General features: G+C 40.4%; 1 protein-coding gene across 4 annotated transcripts in view; it reads right to left on the reverse strand.

The window, feature by feature from the left end:
* The window catches only part of LGR5 (leucine rich repeat containing G protein-coupled receptor 5), a 163,535-nt gene that overhangs the window by 77,888 nt on the left and 65,111 nt on the right, over nucleotides 1-20,536 (reverse strand). For all 4 annotated transcript variants that reach the window (XM_036251772.1, XM_036251768.1, XM_036251771.1 and 1 more), the window contains one exon: nucleotides 6,641-6,712. In XM_036251772.1, coding sequence (XP_036107665.1) covers nucleotides 6,641-6,712 — 72 coding nt within the window. The remainder of the gene's footprint in view (nucleotides 1-6,640; nucleotides 6,713-20,536) is intronic.

Raw genomic sequence — 20,536 nt, forward strand, 5'->3', positions numbered from 1 at the left:
TCTAGGGAATCTGACTGTGTCACTTGTATTCCAATAGTTTTTCTCAAATAATTTCATTGTGTTAAAGTTGAATTCAACTAACGTTTCATAAATTAAGAGTCTCAAAAAACATATCGATTCCTTACAAACAAAGTCAAGTTTTAAGGAGATCTCACACTTCACTAACCAGTTCAAGAGTCAGGAAAATTGTAGTTGAAATTCTATATGTTGTATAGTTTACCTGAACATTAAGAGTTTACATTTCTATGTTAATTTATACCTTTCCAAGCAGTTTTAATATATTATATAATTTTAACTTCATTGAAATGTTTTCTAAGTCACTGATGATTGAGTGATGAATTTAATGAGAAGATACAGATAATAAGCTTAATTAATATTTAAACTCTGTAGGTAGTATATTACTGGTATGAAGTATTAACTGTTCTACTATGCTTTGCTAACCAAACCGTGAAAATATTAATATGTGGTCTTTCTAAAATGCTGTAAAATTGGAGGGGGAGGGGCAGGGGTAGGAGATATTTAGATGGTTTTCCTTCACTGAATCGTTGCAAACTTTCCCAGTAGCTTTATATATCTGGCCTCATAAAATGGAACTTAAACAAGCTTTATTAATGATAACTTTTAAAGCTACCCTTGACTTACCTCCCGGAATTTAACTTTTCAGCTATTAGTAAAACACCAAAAATATAATTAAAAAAGAACAAAACAAACAAAACACCAAACAATTTAAATTTTGATCTTTCCCTAAGTACAGAACTTTTGCTTAATTACTTTCAAATGACAAAACAAGAGCAAGTTATCTCCATTACATCCTTATAAGTCTCCAGTGAGTTAATTAGAAAATTCTATTTTTGTGTAAGATATTCCAGTGGAAACAAAACAATGAAGGGGTTTACAGCACCGTGGAGGGCAATTAAAACAGAAAGCATTCCCAGCGTGGCTGCTGATTTCTTTTGCAAATGCTCTTTTATTCAGTACACTGGATATAAGCACAATGTTCCTGAGCTGAATATGGGTTTAACCTCTTACAACTTCATTTTTTTCATTCACATGTGGGGAAGAAAAGAAAATGAAACACTTTCTCTAGAGACAATGGATGACTTCATAGTTTCTTAATTTTTTTCCCTGAGGAGCTTTCAAATATTCACTCTTCCGTACTACATCCCATGCTATTCTAACAGTACAATTTTTGGGTTGTGTTTTTATGCCAACAGGACTAAATAAGAATATGGACAGTGAGTGAAGCAGAGGGAGATGAGATAATATGTCGAACGGGGACTTCGGAACAGCTGATGGCTTGGTATTCTCTCTGACTAATCGTCTTGTGTTTAGGTATCATGTAACTTCAAGGCTCTGTACTGGGCCTCTATGGGGATGAGAAAATTTTGGCAAGTTGTGACCTTTCTCTGTTAGTTTTACCCATCACCTCTATGTGGCTTTGGTTCTGGTAGTGGGTGGCTGGAAATGAGTCATTCCTTGACCAAATGGCCTACATAAGAAAATGAACCTCTGCTGAGGATAGCCTGGTTCAGAATTCCACAGGACTGAGTTTTTTGGAACACAGAACCAATAACTTATTTATGTATTGTTAATCCTCACCCGAGGATATTTTTCCATTGATTTTTAGATAAAGTGGAAGGGAGGGTGAGAGAAAGAGAGAGAGAAAGACATTGATGTGAGAGACACATTGACTGGCTGCCTCCTGCACGACCCTGATTGGGGTTGGGGATTGGGGATCAACCTGCAATCCCTTGATCAGGAATCAAACCTGTAACCCTTCAGTACATGGGCCGATGCTCTAAGCACTGAGCAAACCGGCCAGGGCTATGAAGGTCAATGTTTACAGGGATAATAATCTTAAACGTTGGTGATGTTCCAGAGTGCACAGTGACACGTTTGGTATAAAACAGTCCTAGCCAAGGACGGTTGTTGCGATCTTCATTGTCCATCTCGATGGATTGTATTATTATTATATTTCTCTTCTTTTACCATATGCCCTCCTTACCCTCCTTATACTGGTCCAGATAAATATTACTTTTATATTATCTTTCTCACCATGCTGCAATACAATCAGTTATTTCTTTCTTCCCATGACTTTTGGACTTTATAAAACATTCGAGAGTCTCCATGAGGGGAAGGACAGGCCTGAATTGTTCAGCATTTTACCTCTAGCACTGTGGTTCTCAACACTATTAAACCTAATTTTCCCTTTAATAATAAATATTTTGTAACGCTTCATCTACTAAGATAAAATTCATAAAAATATAACCTATCTACATACATCATTTCATGGAAAAAATTCAACAAAGTGTACTGCTTTAACTGTATCATAAAGAAGAAGTAAAAGAAGAATTTATAAAAAAATGATATAACTTTATACAGGATGCTCAGAAGTGACTACCCAAGGACACATTTTTCTGAATGAGTCAGACGTTTGTCTCTACTTTTCATGAATAAGGTTGGCTGTGAGAGACATAACATGGTCAGAAGCTGAATTTTAAGAGTTCAAGAACAGGGAAATAAGAGTGGAGGTCTAGACGGACACTAGAATGAGAACTAGAGTTAAGATGTATCACAGACAACACCTATATTGTAAGGACAAGAAGGAAATAACCCTTAATAAAGTAAATATAACATAGCAAGACAAATTATAGATGTTGTAGTGGCGAAATGAGGAATTGTGACATTCTTACAAATGAACATGGGTATTCTCACAAATAAGTGTTCCTTATCAATGAGTCATGTCGAAATAATTCTCTATCTTTCAGGACAAGATAGGGCTGAAATATCACAGGAAACATTGATTCTATCTCAAAACTCCATCATATGCTGAAGGGAACACTTCAAGGGGCCCTGGAGAATATATCCCACAAGAGGCAATGGGGAATCAAAGCTGGATGGAAAAAGAAAGAGGCACGAAACTGCCCTCATAGCAGGTGGATACTGGAAGAGTAAAATTAAAAAAAAGCAACAGGCCACCCCTAAATGAGTAAATCATATCATTGTCACAATATCGATTTTGCTCCAAAAAATTTTAAAGGCCATAAAACAGAACATTTATAAAGCAGCCCTTGTTAATAAAATTCAGTGAGAGCTCTGTGTTTCATGTTTCTCTGCTAATTTAATGATAATTATTTTAAAGAAGTTTTACATCTCTGTGGTTCTACATCTTGAACTGTTTTCTGGTATTTGGGGAATTTGTTCTATTGTGGTAACAGCATTGTCCACTACATCTGTGGTTAGAAATCATATGATACCTAGAATGGACAGGATGCAAAAGCTGAATCAATTACTTAATAATTTTGAGAGAATATATTTATTCTATTTAACTTTTCCTGTAGAGAATTATTAGTCTTATGCAGAACTTCTTGGAAAACCTTTCAGTATTGTTAGGCACGAAGAGTTACTGACGTACATCTGGTGCAGAGAGCCAGTCGGAAGTCACGTCCAATGTGGTGATCGAAGGCTTTATGCTGGGCTACGCGGCACGGGACAGCGTACCACATGTCTACCCTCTGGAAACCAAGACACCCTCACACATGACCAAACCTCTATGCAGGAAGTACCACCATGGTTGAGGACCATTGCTCTAACACTGAAATACTTCCAAAATATCGGACAACTGAATTTGCTCCTTAGACATTAATCTTTCCGTCAGCAAAGTGAAGGGAGGAGGGCACATACTTCCCGGAGAGGTCTTGCTCCTCTTGAATCCTCCTCACCTGGACAGTGATCTAGCGAAACTGAAAAGTCTGAGCATAACGTTCTCTTGCTGGCATCCCTTCCTCCTCACTGTGCCTAGAACATACTAATGCCCATACTTTTTTGACAGGATATCTGGGATTCCGGAGACCAGGACTCTTTCTATTTCTCCAGGCTCTTTTCCAGATACTCTCCACCTCCTAAATGCTCAAGCCCCAACCTGCTGGGAGCTGCCTGTGCATGCCAGGTGCTTCCAGCCACTGGGTCTCTGTGCATATTGTCCCCTCAGACAGCCACCACATTTGTCTGGCTAATTCCTAGTTGCGCTTCAGGATTCACTCCGAGGGCATCTCTTTGGGAAAACATCTCTCCTAGGAAGCTGAACCTTAACCATCAGACTGGACTATATTCTTCCCAACCTCTGTAGTTCCACAGTGTTCTCTACTCAGTTCTCGACACACTTTCTAGAAGAATCAGAGGTGAGCTAGTTGTCTATCTTGGTCCCACTATCTGGATCCTACAATCTGCCACTAGATTATCTCTTTAGGGCATGAGCACATTATTGATCATTATGTTTGCAGTAGTAATGTGTTCAATGTCACTTTGAGTGTCACACTTACCAGACTTTGCTGAACCCCTGACTGTGTAGAAGACAGGAGACAGCGGTTAGTTAGAAGAGGGTGAATGAGGGTATTTAACTGAACACTATATTGCTTGTTTTCTGGTGGAAAGGGTACATATAAAAATGATAAGCTTGAGAGATAACCTATGATTTTCAGTTTTTAATTCAGATTAATCCAAAGCTCTCTGAAGTGTTCAGGCAAAATATGGCATAGGAAGCAGCAAAGTGTGCAGAAGTACTCTGGGTAAATAAAACATGCCGATGGGTAAACACCCACATTTTTTGTTTAGAATGAGACAGATAAGCCATTAATAAACATATAGCATTAAGTCAACATCATACACAATGAAGAAAGTTGGCAAGTTTAGAAACCCCTTTTTCTCTCTGTATCATCAGTCAGGATAATTTATTCAACAAATATTTCTTGAGTGTCTACTATGATTCAGGCATGTTCTAGGAGCTGGGGATAGACCAGTGGACAAGACAGACAACATCTCCAATTTCATGGAGGTCTGGTGTAGTATGATAAAATTAGAAATATATAATTAGAAAATTAAAAACTATTATAAAAAATTCATACTAAACTTGAGTAATTCAAACATGAAAATTCAAAAATGTAAAATAATAATTCTATCTAATGATCATATCTAGTGTATATCTAATTCATAGATATTTATATTATATAATTTATATGTATTCACATTATATTTTCACAATATACATATAATTATGTTGGCTGAAGATACATTTTATACGCAGATATAGATACACACACACTCTAGCTCAGTATATCTAATTTACATTTTGTTAAGTGAATTAAAATGACCAGTTCCAGTATAATCAATTTAATAAGTACCAAAATACTTAGTGGTACATAGGTCAACAAAGGAAATACATCACCTTATCTGTCTTATCAAACTTGATTAATGTGATACATTTAGAATGGTTCCAAATATTTTGCTGTGTTCATGGAGACACAGGTGTAGTGAAGTTGGTGTTATACCTCAGAATTCTATCACATAATGAATTAACATTAGGATTTGGCAATATGACAATTTAAAAATATTTCTGCCTAATAAAAATAATTCAAGGCTGAGGGGCCCAAACCCAATCACCTAAGCAGACCAAAATGATTCTACTGTTTAATTTGACCTTTAACAAGTTTAATATGTAACAAATATTAAATTTAAATAAAATGGCTTTTTAAATAGCCTATGTATCCCCAAGGTGAATAAAATGTAATTTCCGTTAAGCAGAAATATATCAAATACCTTTTTAGAGTTTATAACTTTTATCTCAGAGAAAAGAAATAAAATCAGGGTATTTTCTCTGAGATAAAATTTTCCTGTTATGAGTTTCAAATTGAATTACCTATTTTCTCTACCTAAGTGCCTCTTTTTTTCCTGCGCAGAATAAACTGAAAAAAAATTAAGCAATGGGTACTAGAAGAAGGAGGTAGTCAATAATAATGAGTTTTCTGATAAACAAATTGGGAAGGTGGATATAGAATAATAAGAAAACACACTTTTGCCCTGGTTGGTTTGGCTCAGCAGTTAGAGCATCGGCCTTTGGACCGAAGAGTCTCAGGCTTGATTCCCAATCAAGGGCACATACTTGGGTTGTAGGTTCAATCCATGGCCCTAGTGCGGGAGGCAACCAATTGAGACACATTAATGCTTCTCTCTCTCCCGTCCTCCCTCACTCCTTCCCTCCCACTCTGTCTAAAAATCAATGAAAAAATATCCTCTGGTGAAGATAAAAAAAAAAAAAGACCCACTTTTACAAGTCTCAATGAATTAACATTTCTCAAACAATTACTCAGTATATCTACAAACAATAGGTTTTTTTTCACACTAATTCATAATTGTAACATAAACTTGGTTTTTTTTTTGTTTTTTTTTAGCTGATCCTTAATCATAAGGACACAAACTTTGCAAAAGGTTTGAAGATGTGATCTTATTATGTTAGTATTGTGGTGATTTATTCACTCGGTGATCAAAATGATTCAAGAACTTCTCCCCAACTTCATAACACAAGAGGAACTGGAAATCCTCTTAAAAGTTTGAGTTGATAAGCTGGTTATTTAGGGGCAAACAATTTTAGATATCAGAGTTAGAAAAAGAGAGGCATTTTTTCACACACGCACCCAGCCAGGTATAATATGGCTATTTGGTATCAGTGAAGGTAGACTTAGGTTTAGAGGAATTACCCCCTGGCTCCAAATAGCTTATTCAAGGAACTCAGTCTTTACAACTTAATTAGCATGTACTTGCCGCTAAAGTCGGAACTGTAACAAATAACGCGCTGTTTACTTACAGAACCTTCAGGCTGCAGAGGCCAGCAAACGCTCCCTTGGGAATGTAGGTCAAAGCGTTCCCGGCGAGACGTCTGCGGGTTTGAAGGGAGAGGAGGGAGAGTGAGCACCGTTCTCTTGTGTGGAATTCATTCAGTTGTTAAAAAAATACAATTCGATTATGTTCAAACCACAAATGCCGAAAACAGCTGTTAAAAAACCTTGTTTTGTTATCCTTTGCGAAACGTGTCTGTACATTTCTAGTTTTCAAAAAGCCGGCAAGAGAAGTGCTTAAGAAGAAACACAGTAAATGCCCCATTTTACGGAAACCACCCGATAGCTCACACACTGTGCTAACTGTCCTCGAACCGTTTTTTTAATATAAAAGCGAGGCGAGGGGCTGGAGAGCAGGGGCGGTGGTTGGGGCGGTGGGCTTGTTAGCACAGAGCAGACGGTGGGAGAGGGCCGGGCCGTGAGGGTGTCAGCAGAGGTCCGCGCCGAGCAGGCATCGTCGTGAGAACAGCATCATGAACGCCCCGGCGGGCAGGTGCCCGGTGTGGCCCGGAGACGGCCAGGAGGCCAGCATGGCAGGAGAGGATGGCCCGGTGGGGCAATGACAGGGGTGCGCCTGGGGGGTGTCTGGGGCCATTCCACGCAGGGCTTTGCAGGCCACACAAAGGACTTGGAGAAGGGGGTTGATGTCAGCAGATCTGTGTTTTAAAAGGGTCCTTCTGGTGGGACTTTTGTTTTTTCTTGTTTATTTTGAATTTTTAAAAATGTCTGTTAATTTTCAATTATACTTTACATTCAATATTATTCTGCATTAGTTTGAGGTGTGCCTCTGACTGGTTAGACAATCGTATACTTTACAAAGATGGGAGCTTTTGAGAGGGGAGACGAGAGGGAAGAGTGGAAACACGGAACCCACTGCAGTTCTAGTGGAGATGCTGGTGCAGCCGGCGGGGGTGCAGGTGGTGAGGAGAGAGGATTGATGTGGAAGAAAGAAAAATCCAACCCAACCACCCCCTGGGGTCAAAGAACAGTAACGTTTTGTAATCCTGGTTACATTATAGATAACCCACAAGCATTTGATTGGGTATCCCAAGTACTCTACATAACACTGAAGTAATGAATTGTGTATGACCGTTAACATAAAAGGGTGGCTTATTGAATTAAGAAAGACTTGGACTTGGTTGACTGATGAGACTAAACTGACTAGGAACTCTTTAGGGACAGCCAAAATGTCCCTAAGGATCCTGCTCACAGTCATGATTTCGACAGCACATGTTTGAGTTCTAGAACACAGCCGTGAGCCGGGCTCCCCTCTTCCTGCTCTACCGCATCAGCCGCTTGACGGTTTCTGAGACCTTGACTTTGAAAACGAAAGGGAGTGTAAAAGGTATTTATTTATTTTATTAGTTTAAATTACTGTTAGGGTAAATACCGGTCTGTTACATTTCCTGAAACATAACTCACTTCACACGAATTGTTTTCCTTCTCTAGGCAAGTCTGTGTTCAGAACTAATTTGGGGAACCACTGACCTGTGTCATCAGGGGAGTTTGTCTTGAAGCAAAGGAATTTATGATGTGTGATTGGCTACTTGCTGGGCTGGTAGAAGATCTATCTCATTGACAAAAACAACAATTTAAGGAAATCATTGCCTCCTTCCCCTCTTATTTCTTCGCTATGTGGGATGGTTTTAGTAATTTTAAACTACAGGAAAAAAAGACTTTCAGATGAATACACAAATAGTGAGAACTGCACACAAATCTTGCCTGTGACAATCTGAGCTAAGATATCTCTGGGCAATGGTGTTCGGACCCTAGAGACCTACACACAAATTAGCTGAGAGGTTGTTGCTTTTTTCTCTCTGTTTCTAAAGTTATTTCACAGGGATATCACTTTCATTATCTTCATTTCTACACTAAGACACATCTTCATAAGCAAACCTTTTAATATCCTATGAAAAAGATCATGCTCTCTATATAAGACCCATATTGTGCCACTATTATTAGTTTTACTGACTTAATTGCCATTAACAAGAAACAAAATCATTACGTAGATATGTTCCTCTTCAAATAGGTCAACTAATTAGATGCCTTAATGCTGTAACAACCTACTGAAATGTGTTTGAGAATGTATGTTTCTTTGAATCTTTACAGTAATTTGGATCCCTAAAGTAAAGCAATCTAAAGGGTTGCTTATTTTTTTTTTGTAGCTTCATTTTGTAAAACGGAGGAACAAGGGCAAAGGAATCAGGTGTGGGCCTGATTCCTCCTCTTGGGACATTGGCCTGAAGAGAGAGAAGTATGTGTGGGTGAAAACGGGGTGAACATTGAGAGCAAAAGGGGGTACTTGTCCCTGCTTTCTGATTGGCACCCTTGGGAAAATTACTGTGCAAGGAGCAATGGTCCAACATGGGTGGCCTGCGCCGCATTCCAAAGGTGGAGAGGAATTTTCAGAGCTAAGCGAGAGGGCCAGGTGAATTCCACCAGCCCTCCCAGGTCAGTGCTTAGGAGAACTCTTTTGACTTCTAACTATTAGTTGTTTAGTGTTTTTGTTTTTTTTCCTTTCCCTTTTTTGTTTTCTTTCTTCTCACCATGAATTTGCTGTGAGACTTAACACAAGTCACACTATTTCCCTGGATCTCATTACACTTATTAAAAAAAAAGTGTGTGTGTGGGGGGGCGCTGGCTTGTTTGGCTCAGTGGTTAGGGTGTCAGCCTGTGGACCAAAGAGTCTCGGATTCAATTTCGGTCAAGGACATGTGCCTTGGTTGCGGTTTGGCCCAGCCCTGGTCAGGGGCATGCAGGAGGTAGCCAGTTGATGTGTCTCTCTCACATCAATGTTTCTTCCTCTCTCCCTCTCTCCCCCTCCCTCCCACTCTATCTGAAGATAAACAGAAAAATATCCTTAGGTGAGGATTAAGAAAAAAAGAATAGGGTTCTTCCACTAAGGTTTCTTTTTCCTGCCCTAAAATGTGTTTTTATGTTACATGTTCATTTCCTGCTTACCCTTATTCTTTTCTCTCTCATCCTTCCTCCACCCTGCTTTTTCCTTCTTGTTTATTGTAAGATTTTTTTATTGCATGTCACTAACACTTAAAAGAACTTTGTCATACTTTATATGAGGAGGTAGATCAGATATTATTATTATTCACCTTTGTAGATAAAGATACCAAAGCTCAGAAAAGTTTTATGTAAAACGAAAAAGATGATTGCTTTACAATGTCATTTAAACGTAATCTAGTCTTTTCTTATGGAGCATGAAGCTATGTAACAACAGTGCTACTTAAACAATCAGTGGAATGAACTTGAATGTGGCATCCTTATTTACAAGAAAACATTTCAGATTACTTAGCGAATTCATGCTGGCTCCTAGAAATTACTGCTTTAGTTTCCAACTTTTACAAAGTACACAAAGGCATATACCCAAGATATGTTAAATTGATTTGTTCTAGAAATTTGGTGAGGGCTAACATTGGGCTCAGAGGTGGTAGTTTTCCCTCTTTTCCTATTCTGAAGATGTGGATGACTCTAACCTATTCCGGTTTTCTGGTACTATTTTTCTTTTCTGTGATTTTCCAATATTAATTTTGTGGTTCCGTTACTATTTCTGAATTCCTTTCACTCCTGTGTGTTATAATTCACCTACTAATTGTAAACTATCACTTAAACATCAAATTTCTGAAGTTTCTTATTCTCTTCTGGTATCAAAATATTCCCATTTGAAAACAAAAATTCTCCTAAAATAAAAATAGCAGAAACCACACTAATATTGTATATTGTAATTCGGTACTTTCAAAAGAGAGTAAAGTAAAAACAAACAAACAAACAAACAAACAAACAAACAAAAAAACAAATATAATAATGAATTAAGATAGACTATTCATGATTCTGTTCAGTTGATAAAGTGCTCTTGTTTTGGGGGCCACCACAATTACAGGTTTGGCTTTGGGTTTATCCACACAGAAGCCAAGTGTCTGGGTCATCAGAATTAGACACGAACAGAAGAAAACTCAATGTTAGCTGTATTCTACTAATCTTGCCTCTGCTGACAGTAACGCACCACTGTTGTACCTGACCAAGCCCACCTGTGGTAGGTTTTCTTTTGTAAGATGCCCAGGCTCATCAGAAGGGTCACATAAAGTGTAAGCCTCTGGAATTCATCTTTGTAAGATTTGCTGAAGCCTACTCAGCAGCCTTGGATACAAAGATTATGACTTTCCATCTACTTTTTCTTCCCATTGAAGAAAACGTGTCTTTCCTAATATGCCTCAAGAAATTGTAATTTTAAAAAACTGGGGTGTCTCCATGACCCACCCGCCAATGGGTTAAGCATATTTAATTGTTCAAATCCAGCCCCAAATCTTACTTTCTTTTCAAAGATATTTTTTCTTTATTGATTTTAGAGAGAGAAGAAGGGAGAGAGAAAGAGAAACATTGATGAGAGACAACATCAATTGGCCGCCTCCTGCACGACCCCACGGGGGATTGGGCCCACAACCTGGGCATGTGCCCTGACTGGGAATCGAACCAGCGACCTCTTGGTGCATGGGTCCATGCTCAACCACTGAGCCACACTGGCTGGGCCAAAATCTTACTTTCTTAAACAGCGTATTTATAAACTTTCCATTTTGTTTTCATTATTAGATAGGATTAAAAAAAATCACTTTTCGAGATTCAAGGGCTAAGTCCACTGGACAATAAGTGAACTCTTCAGGACAAAAGGGGATCCTTTTGTGGAATATTGCCTTATGGTATTTTGTTCTTGTTAATCCTCACCTGAGGAAATTTTTCCATTGATTTTTTAGATAGAGTGGAAGGGAGGGAGGGAGAGAAAGAGAGAGAAAGATCAATGTGAGAGAGACACATCAATTGGTTGCCTCCTGCCCAAACCCAATGGGAGCTGGAGATCAAACCTACAACCCAGGTACATGCTCTTGACCAGAAGTCAAACCCGAGACCCTTCAGTCCATGGGCTGATGCTCTAGCCTCTGAGCAAAACCAGCCAGGGTGCCTTATGGTATTTTTTGTTTTGTTTTGTTTTGACTTATCATTATTCTTGAATGTATTACAGATGTCCCCCCATTTTCCCCCATTGACCCCCTCCTCCCCAGTCCCACCCCACTTTTGCCTTCCCCACACTGTTGTCAATGTCCATTGGTTATGCATATATGCATAGAAGTTCTCTGGTTTATCTCATCCTGCCCTCCCTCACCCCTTCCCTTTGAGGTTCATTAGTCTAACAACAAATTTGTACTTATTAATTCCTTCATCTTTTTCACCTACCCCTCCAACCCCCGTCCATCTGGCAAGCAACAAAACGTTCTCTGTATCTATGAGTCTGTTTCTGTTCTGCTTGCTCATTTTGTTTGTAGATTCAATTGTTGATAGATATGTATTAATTGCCATTTTATTGTTCATATTTTTGTTTTTCTTTTCCTTCAAGAGGACCCTTCAACATTTCATATAGTACTAGTTTGGTGGTGATGAACTACTTTAGCTTTTTCTTGTCTGGGAAACTCTTGATATGTCTACCAATTCTAAATGATAGCTTTGCAGGATAGAGTAATCTTGGTTGTAGGTCATTGCTTTTCATCACCTTGAATATCTCTTGTCACTCCTTTCTGGCCTGCAAAGTTTCTTTTGAGAAATCGGCTGACAGTCTTTTAGGAGCTCTGTTGTAGGTAACAAACTGCTTTTCTCTTGCTGCTTTTAAAATTCTCTCTTTGTCTTTAACCTTTAGCATTTTGATGATGTGTTTTGTGTGGACCTCTTTGGGTTCATCTTGTTTGGGACTGTGCTTCTTGGACTTGTATGTCTGCTTCCTTTACTAAGTTAGGAAAATTTTTCTGTCATTATTGTTTCAAATAGGTTTTCAACTTCTTGTTCTCTCTCTTCTCCTTCTGGCCCCTATGATGTAAATGTTGGCACACTTGAAGTGGTCCCAGAAGCTTCTTACACTATCCTCATTTTTTTGGATTTTTTTTTTTTTTTTTTCTGTTCTGATTGGGTATTTTTTGCTTCCTTATATTCCAAATTGATAGTTTGCTTCTTGGCTTTACCTACTCTACTATTGATTCCCTGTAAATTATTCCTTTTTTTAGTTAGTGTATCCTTCATTTTTCACTGGTCCTTTTTTATGTTGCTGATGTTCTCACTAAGTTCCTTGACGGTCTCCTTAAGTTCCTTGAAGGTCTCACTAAGTCCCTTGAATGTCTCACTGAGCTCCTTGAGCAACCTCATAACCTGTTTTCTGAACTCTGCATCTGGTGAATTGCTTATCTCCATTTTGTAAATCAGAATTTGTATATACTTGTTCTCATCTATCTGAGAAGCTGAAGCAGGTAGCAGGGATCTAGTTCACTGGTAAACAGGCTCATTCACACACTCCAAGAAACTGCGGCCAAGCAGACTTAATCCTCCCAATGGACAGGAAAACCTTCCCTGGGGTACTTGCCTTATGGTATTATTATTTTTTTTTAATCCTCACCCGAGGACATTTTTCCATTTTTTGTTCAGGTAGAGTGGGAGGGAGAGAGAGGAACAGAGAGAGAGAGAAACATCGATGTGAAAGGGACACATCGAGTGGCTGCCACCCGCACGACCAACCAGGGCCGGGGACAAACTGCAACCGAAGTACGTGCCCTTAGCGGGAACCGAACCCGGGTCTCTCCAGACCGCAGGCCGACGCTCTAACCGCTGAGCCAAACCGGCCAGGGCGCCTTATGGTATTTTTAACCACAGACTAATGAAATTCAGTTTTCAATTCCTTTCTGAAGTCTTCCATAATTACCTCAGTCCATAGTCAACTTTCCTGTAGGATCTATCCTATATAAAGCTGTCTAGAAAGGTTAATTTTATACTCTTTTGTACGTAGTCTACCTGATTCGATTATAGCTTCCTAAAGTCAAAAATTTTACTGCCTGCACAGAGCAAGAGCTGAATCAATATTTATTGATTGATCACTTGCTCATATTTCCAAAGTCAGCTGGCCATAGTGCCACAGTTGCTTCAGGTCTGACATAGCTATTCCAAGACAGCGGCTCGGTGATGACATGAGTAGACCAGGAGCAGCTGAAAAACTCTCCTTCTTCAATGCTAAGTACTTTATATACATTGTGATATTTAATTATTGCAGTCCTATTGAACAAGTGACATGACTGTTCCCCTTTTATAGATGGGAAGGTGAGCCAAAGAGAGGCCAAGTTATTTGCTCATGCTTACATAGAAAAGTTTACACAAGAGAATTTAGTTCAGTATTGCATTTTGGTTATACATTTTGGGTTTTTAACCATAACTTTGGTTGAAAGTAAGTTGGTCTGGAGCTTAGGTTGGTCTAAAACAGGAGTAACCAAGGATACGAACGGCTGCCTTGGTGTTATCCTAAGAAAACTGTTGTTCACAGCTCCTTATTCAAAGTCCTCTTCCCACTGGCTTCCCGATCCCACCCACTCTCACTGTGCTCACCACTGACTGGCTCTCTTTGTTTCTTTTTCTTGCTAGCCCCTTTTTAAGTTCTCATTCTCCAAACAGATGAGCCTCAAGTCTCTGTTCTCACACCTTTTCTTTTTTTCTCTATCTAGTAGTGCTCACTCTTCAGTGTGTATTGCCGTTGCCTTAAGAGCCATAAAACATTTAGAGCCCCAGGCCCCAACCCAAATTTAGTAAATCAGGGTTTCTTGGGGGAAAGGTTTGGGAATCTGCATTTTAAACAAGCAGCCCAGGTGATTTTAATATGGGTCTAGAAACACACTGGGAAACATAGAACCTATATCCTCTCTCAAGATACTCAAGAGGTATCTCCCACAATCACCTCTTTGTAAAGGTCTCCATTGTTATCTCTAGAACAGGCTCATCATGCTCCAGACTCACATTCTCACTTTGTTAATGACATTTGCAGTTGGATGTCCTGCTGGTACCTGACACATTATATTCCAGAGCCAGACATCCCCTTGCCTTCAAAACACCAGTTGTTCCCCTTGAATTTCCTGTTTCTATTGACTGTGCCTCCCGGTATCTAACCTCAAAACCTTACTCCGAATCATCTCGCACCTTCAGAGCTTCCTTCAGTGCCCACATTCAATCGACTGACTAGTCCCTGACTCTTCCTCTGCTTTGATGCTTCCATATCCCAGTGGGTCTTAGCTCCCCCACCCTGCAGACTTCAAAAAAAAAAGATGTCTGAGTCCCCATTGAGATCCATTAAGTCAGAATCTCTGGGAATAAGCCCTGGTAATTAGTAGTTTCAAAAATGCTCCAGGTTGACTCTAATGCATATTCAAGATGGGAAACTGAAACAGTCCTTACACAGTCTAATATTGTTGACAAGTTAACCTGGGGACCTTCGTGGTCTCCATCCCCAGAGACAGTGATTCACTCATTAATTAATTAAAGTATTTTAACAGTTATCCAGAAGAATCAATAAGAACGTGACCTAGGTGGTGATAAAACAGAGTCAACAGATGGAAAGACAGTGGGGAACAATGAGCTTTCGAACTTTGAAATGACTGAGGTAGAGGGTGGGAGAGAAGGAATCACAGGTTTGGACAATCAGGATGCTGCTGGCAAGGAGGAAAGGCAGGAGAAAAGGCCTTTGAGGGGGAGGCACCAGTGAATCTGGTTCTATGCTTTTGAGTTTTATTTTATTTTTTTTAATCCTCATCTGAGGATATTTTTACATTTTTCTTCAGATAGAGTGGAAGAGAGGGAGGGAGGGAGAAACATGGATGTGGGAGAGACACATCAACTGGTTGCCTCCTGCAGGACCCGACTAGGGCCAGGGACCCAACAGTAATCCAAGGTATGTGCCCTTGACCAGAATTGAATCGGAGACTCTTTGGTTGTGGGCCAACACTCTAACCACTGAGTCAATCCAGCCAGGGCTATGCTGTTAAGTTTTGAAGCATTGACGGAGTAGGTGGAGGTGTCACTTAGGTAGGTGATGATTCTCAAAGTGTGGTCCCTAGACCAGCAGTATTGGCATCACCTGAGAATTTGCTATAAATGAAAATTCTTGACATCCTCCCCTCCCATTCCCAACCTACTTAAAAACACTCTGGTGGGGCCCAGAAATGTGAGGTTTAACAAGCACTACAGGTAATTCTCAGAACCACTTAGAATTCAAGAACCTCTGCCCTAGAGCAGTGGTCCTAAAACTTTATCATGCGTCAAAATCACCTGGGGATCCATTTATCTATCTATCTATCTATCTATCTATCTATCTATCTATCTATCTATCTATTTATTTTTACAGATGTCTCTCCCTTTTCCCCCATTGACACCTCCTTCCAATCCTACTGGAGACCCTTTTAAAAGAGAATTTCCTGAGCCCAATCCTGAGTTTCCAACTCACTAGATTGGGGTGGGGCACAGAATGTCCATTTCTAACAAGCTCACAGGTGGTGCAAGGCTGCTGGTCCAGGGACCACACTTCCAGGAGCACTGGTCTGTCTAGCAGTCAAAGACAAAAGAGATTTGATTTGGCGGGTCACCTACATAGCAAAAATAGTTCAAATGTTGGGTTTCCTGCTCAGACAACTGCAATGGTCTCCTAACTGGTTTGTAGCCTCCTACTGGGCCTCTCTGCTTCCATAACCCCCCAATATATTTTGCATATAGAAATCAGAGAAAAAAATTAAAAATCATCAATCCTATTGTTTCAATAAGCCTTATATAATTCTCCACTGGCTTCCCATTGCTCTTATTTGAATTGTCTACATTGTCTGAATGGTCCTGCTTGATCGGGGCCTCTTCTCCAGCCTCACCCTATGTCACTGCCCCCTCCCTCTTCTCCAGCCTCACCCCCTGTCACGGCCCGCCCCTTCTCCAGCCACATCCCATGTCACTGCCCCCCTCCCTCTTCTCCAGCCACATCCCATGTCACTGCCCCCTCCCTCTTCTCCAGCCTCACCCCGTGTCACTGCCCCCCTCCCCCTTCTCCAGCCACATCCCATGTCACTGCCCCCCTCCCTCTTCTCCAGCCTCACCCCCTGTCACGGCCCGCCCCTTCTCCAGCCACATCCCATGTCACTGCCCCCCCTTCTCCAGCCACATCCCATGTCACTGCCCCCCCTTCTCCAGCCACATCCCATGTCACGGCCCGCCCCTTCTCCAGCCACATCCCATGTCACTGCCCCCTCCCCCTTCTCCAGCCACATCCCATGTCACAGCCCGCCCCTTCTCCAGCCACATCCCATGTCACTGCCCCCCTCCCTCTTCTCCAGCCACATCCCATGTCACTGCCCCCCTCCCTCTTCTCCAGCCACATCCCATGTCACTGCCCCCCCTTCTCCAGCCACATCCCATGTCACTGCCCCCCTCCCTCTTCTCCAGCCACATCCCATGTCACTGCACCCCTCCCTCTTCTCCAGCCACATCCCATGTCACTGCCCCCCTCCCCCTTCTCCAGCCACATCCCATGTCACTGCCCCCCCTCTTCTCCAGCCACATCCCATGTCACTGCCCCCTCCCCCTTCTCCAGCCACATCCCATGTCTCTGCCCCCCCCCCTCCAGCCACATCCCATGTCACTGCCCCCCCTTCTCCAGCCACATCCCATGTCTCTGCCCCCCCCCCTCCAGCCACATTAATCTTTCAGATCCACAAACACACCACATTCTTTCCCATCTCAGGGACTCTGCTCACGTCACTCCCCTGCCAGAACCACTCCACTCAGCACTTAGGACCTGGTACCAACTCCTCGCCTTCCTGATCTCAGCGTCGATGTCACTTTCTTAGAGAGGCTCTCTCTCCTGTCATCCTTTGTTAATTATTCTCTACCTAACCATGTTTGTGTTCGTCATCACTCTGGTCACAACCAAACATCGTATGTGCATGTTGCCTTGTTTATTGTCTGTCTCCCCCACTAGACTCTAAGTCCCCCCAGGGAGGGTATTTCTTGAATGAATGAATCAACTGTAGCAAGTCCTATTCATTCTTATGTTCCCAGTGGCTCAATAAATGCATGTTGAATGAATTAATAGAAAAGAACTGAGAAAGGATATAATAAAACTAAGTGCAGAAATTGGAGGAATGCCTGCATTTTATAGGAGTTGGGAGTGGAGAAGAAAGGAGGCTAAAGGGAAAAAGAACAGAAGGCAGAGGGGTGGTGCACTTCTGTAACAAAAATGTCTCTAATAAAATGTATGTACATACACACATAAATACACACATATTCATGAACACACACATACACACACATATATACACACATACATACACAAACACAGATATCTAAACGCCTATATCCTGTATGGATAGACATTTGGAAGAGAAGCAAAATAACTTCCGTGAAATAGCACTAGAGAAAAAAGTTTCAAAGAAACAGCATTTATAATCCACTTCCAGATCTAGGAAGACAAGAGATTGAGCATTGTCAAAGCCAAGAGGCAGGAAGATTATTCATGGGCATGAAGGTGTTTTCATTTTACTAACACAGTACAATAGGTAAATTGAAGTTTACCAAAGTTCTTTCATTATCATTTTATTTGATCCACAGCGAAAAAAAAATTTCAAAGGACAGGCAGGACAGCTGTCACCATTTGCAGCAACATGATGAGGAAGTAGCAGTAACAAGTGCGGATTGTGCTTTCAGGAAGTTTGGTGGTATCTCTCATTACAAATTTCATCTGCAATAATAGATACCTACTATTTATACAAAGATTCTTCAAGGCCAACCATAATATGAGCAAACAAGGCCAGAGAACAATAGTAACTTAGAAACAGATCTCCCTAGAGCTTCTCATGTTCCCTACCTAAATAGAATACTTGATTCCAGTAGCATTAGAATCTGGGAATATTATAAAATACGACGAGGAAATGAAGAACTTAGACTGTTTAAAATGGTAACAATTCATTGCCCCTCTGGTTTAGTCAGCCTGCCAACGTAGGTTTAATGGAACTGGTAGAAGTGAGCATTAGGGACAATTAGATCCTAACATCTGAACCATACTGAATGGACCAAGTGTAGGATCTTTTATGTGTCCAAATAGCAAACATTAGCATAAAGCCCCTAGTAGAACAGAATAACTAGAACAGGGGGAGATACTATTAGAGAGAAATGCAATTATTGCTTAGGATGTTAAAATTTGGTAAAGGATTATCTGCATTGGTTGTCTGTATCTATCAAAGCTCCGTGTATCAAGTCTCCATCCACCAACATGCACCCCCCCCAGACCCTCTTCCACCTTCCCCCGTCACCCCTCCTCTGGCAATTACCACACTGTTGTCTGTGTCCATGAGTTTTTAAAACGATGGCACTGTTGATAAGCTCCAGTGATAAGTGAGTAATGAACCATGGCTGTCTACAGGTTTAAAACCTAGTTGAATAAATTAAACCAGGGAAACAATGTACAGGGTGGGCCAACAGAAGGTTTACAGTTGTGAAGAGGTGAAACACAGAGTTTATTCTTGTATTATTATTTATTCATTATGGTATTATTTTCCACACGAACAACTGTAAACTTACTTTTGGCCCCGCCCCCTGTATTGTATAATTAGCATTAAGAGGAAGAGTGGTAACTTGGATTTATTAACAGAGATTTTTAAAAATTGAGTTTTGGGGTGGGAGTTTTATTAGTATTATTGACAGTATCAGTAGCAGTTTTCTACATAAGGTATAAAAAGATAAAACATAGAGATGAGCTCAATAAACCAAATGAAAGAATACTTGCAGCCCTGGCCCGTTTGGCTCAGTGGTTGGAGTTTCAGCCCGCAGACCAATGAGTCACGGGTTCAATTCCGGTCAAGGGCATGTGTCTTTCTCACAGGATGTTTTTCTCTCTCTCTCCCTCTTTCCCTCTCTCTCCCTCCCACTCTATCTGATGATAAATGGAAAAATATCCTCAGGTGAGGATTAAAAAACAAAAGAAAACTTTCAGAACAATGCCTTAGTTGTCATAACAAAAGATATACACTCACACACACCCACACAAAATGATAGCTATCTGAATGTCTATATCTAGCTGTATGGTTGGTCTTTTGTTAGTTCATGTAGAATATTATATGAAAGATGCTGCTTAATTATATGCACGTATATTTAACAACATCAGTTACGGTTTTGTACCTGTCCAGCAATGCTAAATTGGTGAAGTTCTACACCTGAAAATTCTGATGACATTTTTTTCTTAGCCGATCTATGAGACCAGTGAATGGGTAACCTGGGCATCCAGTGTCTTCCTGCTCGGTTGATGGCGCTCGGTTGCTTTCTCTCTCACTCCCTCTTTTCATTCCCTGACAGGTACACATGCACAGACACAATATACATACTATCATTACGAAACTCAGTTTCAACCATGCTTTCAAGTGTTCCACTGTGCACACCACTGTGCTGGGCACTGTCGAGAACAAAAGCACGGATGAAATACACACAATTCTGACCTTTTTTCTCCTTTCTGAGTCTGGCTTTGAAAGCAGGTTTGAATCTTAGCTCTGGGACGTTCTGACTCCATTTTCTTGGATGAATTCCTCATTTCTCTATACTTAGGCTTTTTTTTTTTTTTTTTTTAATCTGAGAACTGGAAATAATAATAATATCTAACTTTATGGGTTTGTTAAGAGGACTCAGTGGGATAATATGGGTAAAATATTTTGCATAGTGCAAACTATAATTGTTGTCATTATAATTATACTATTTAGAAGATTTTATAGTCTAGAAAAGAGCATGACTTGAACACAGCTAAGTCTAATAGAAACAATTAGCAACATAACAAAGGCAAGCCATAAATTTAGCCTTGGGAATAAAGGAATAAACCAAGCAGAGTTGATCATTTTTCCAGGTTCTATAAATACTATCCCCTTTGCCACTAAATAAATAATGATGTCTTCTAAACATCAGTTAGATGCAACCTAGAATTATATATGGGAAAGTGGTCTCACTTTTAAATTCAGCAACTTGGCCAGCTCAGCAGAGGGAAT

Source organism: Molossus molossus, unplaced genomic scaffold, assembly GCF_014108415.1.
Source record: "Molossus molossus isolate mMolMol1 unplaced genomic scaffold, mMolMol1.p scaffold_m16_p_10, whole genome shotgun sequence".
NCBI classification, from domain to species: domain Eukaryota; kingdom Metazoa; phylum Chordata; class Mammalia; order Chiroptera; family Molossidae; genus Molossus; species Molossus molossus.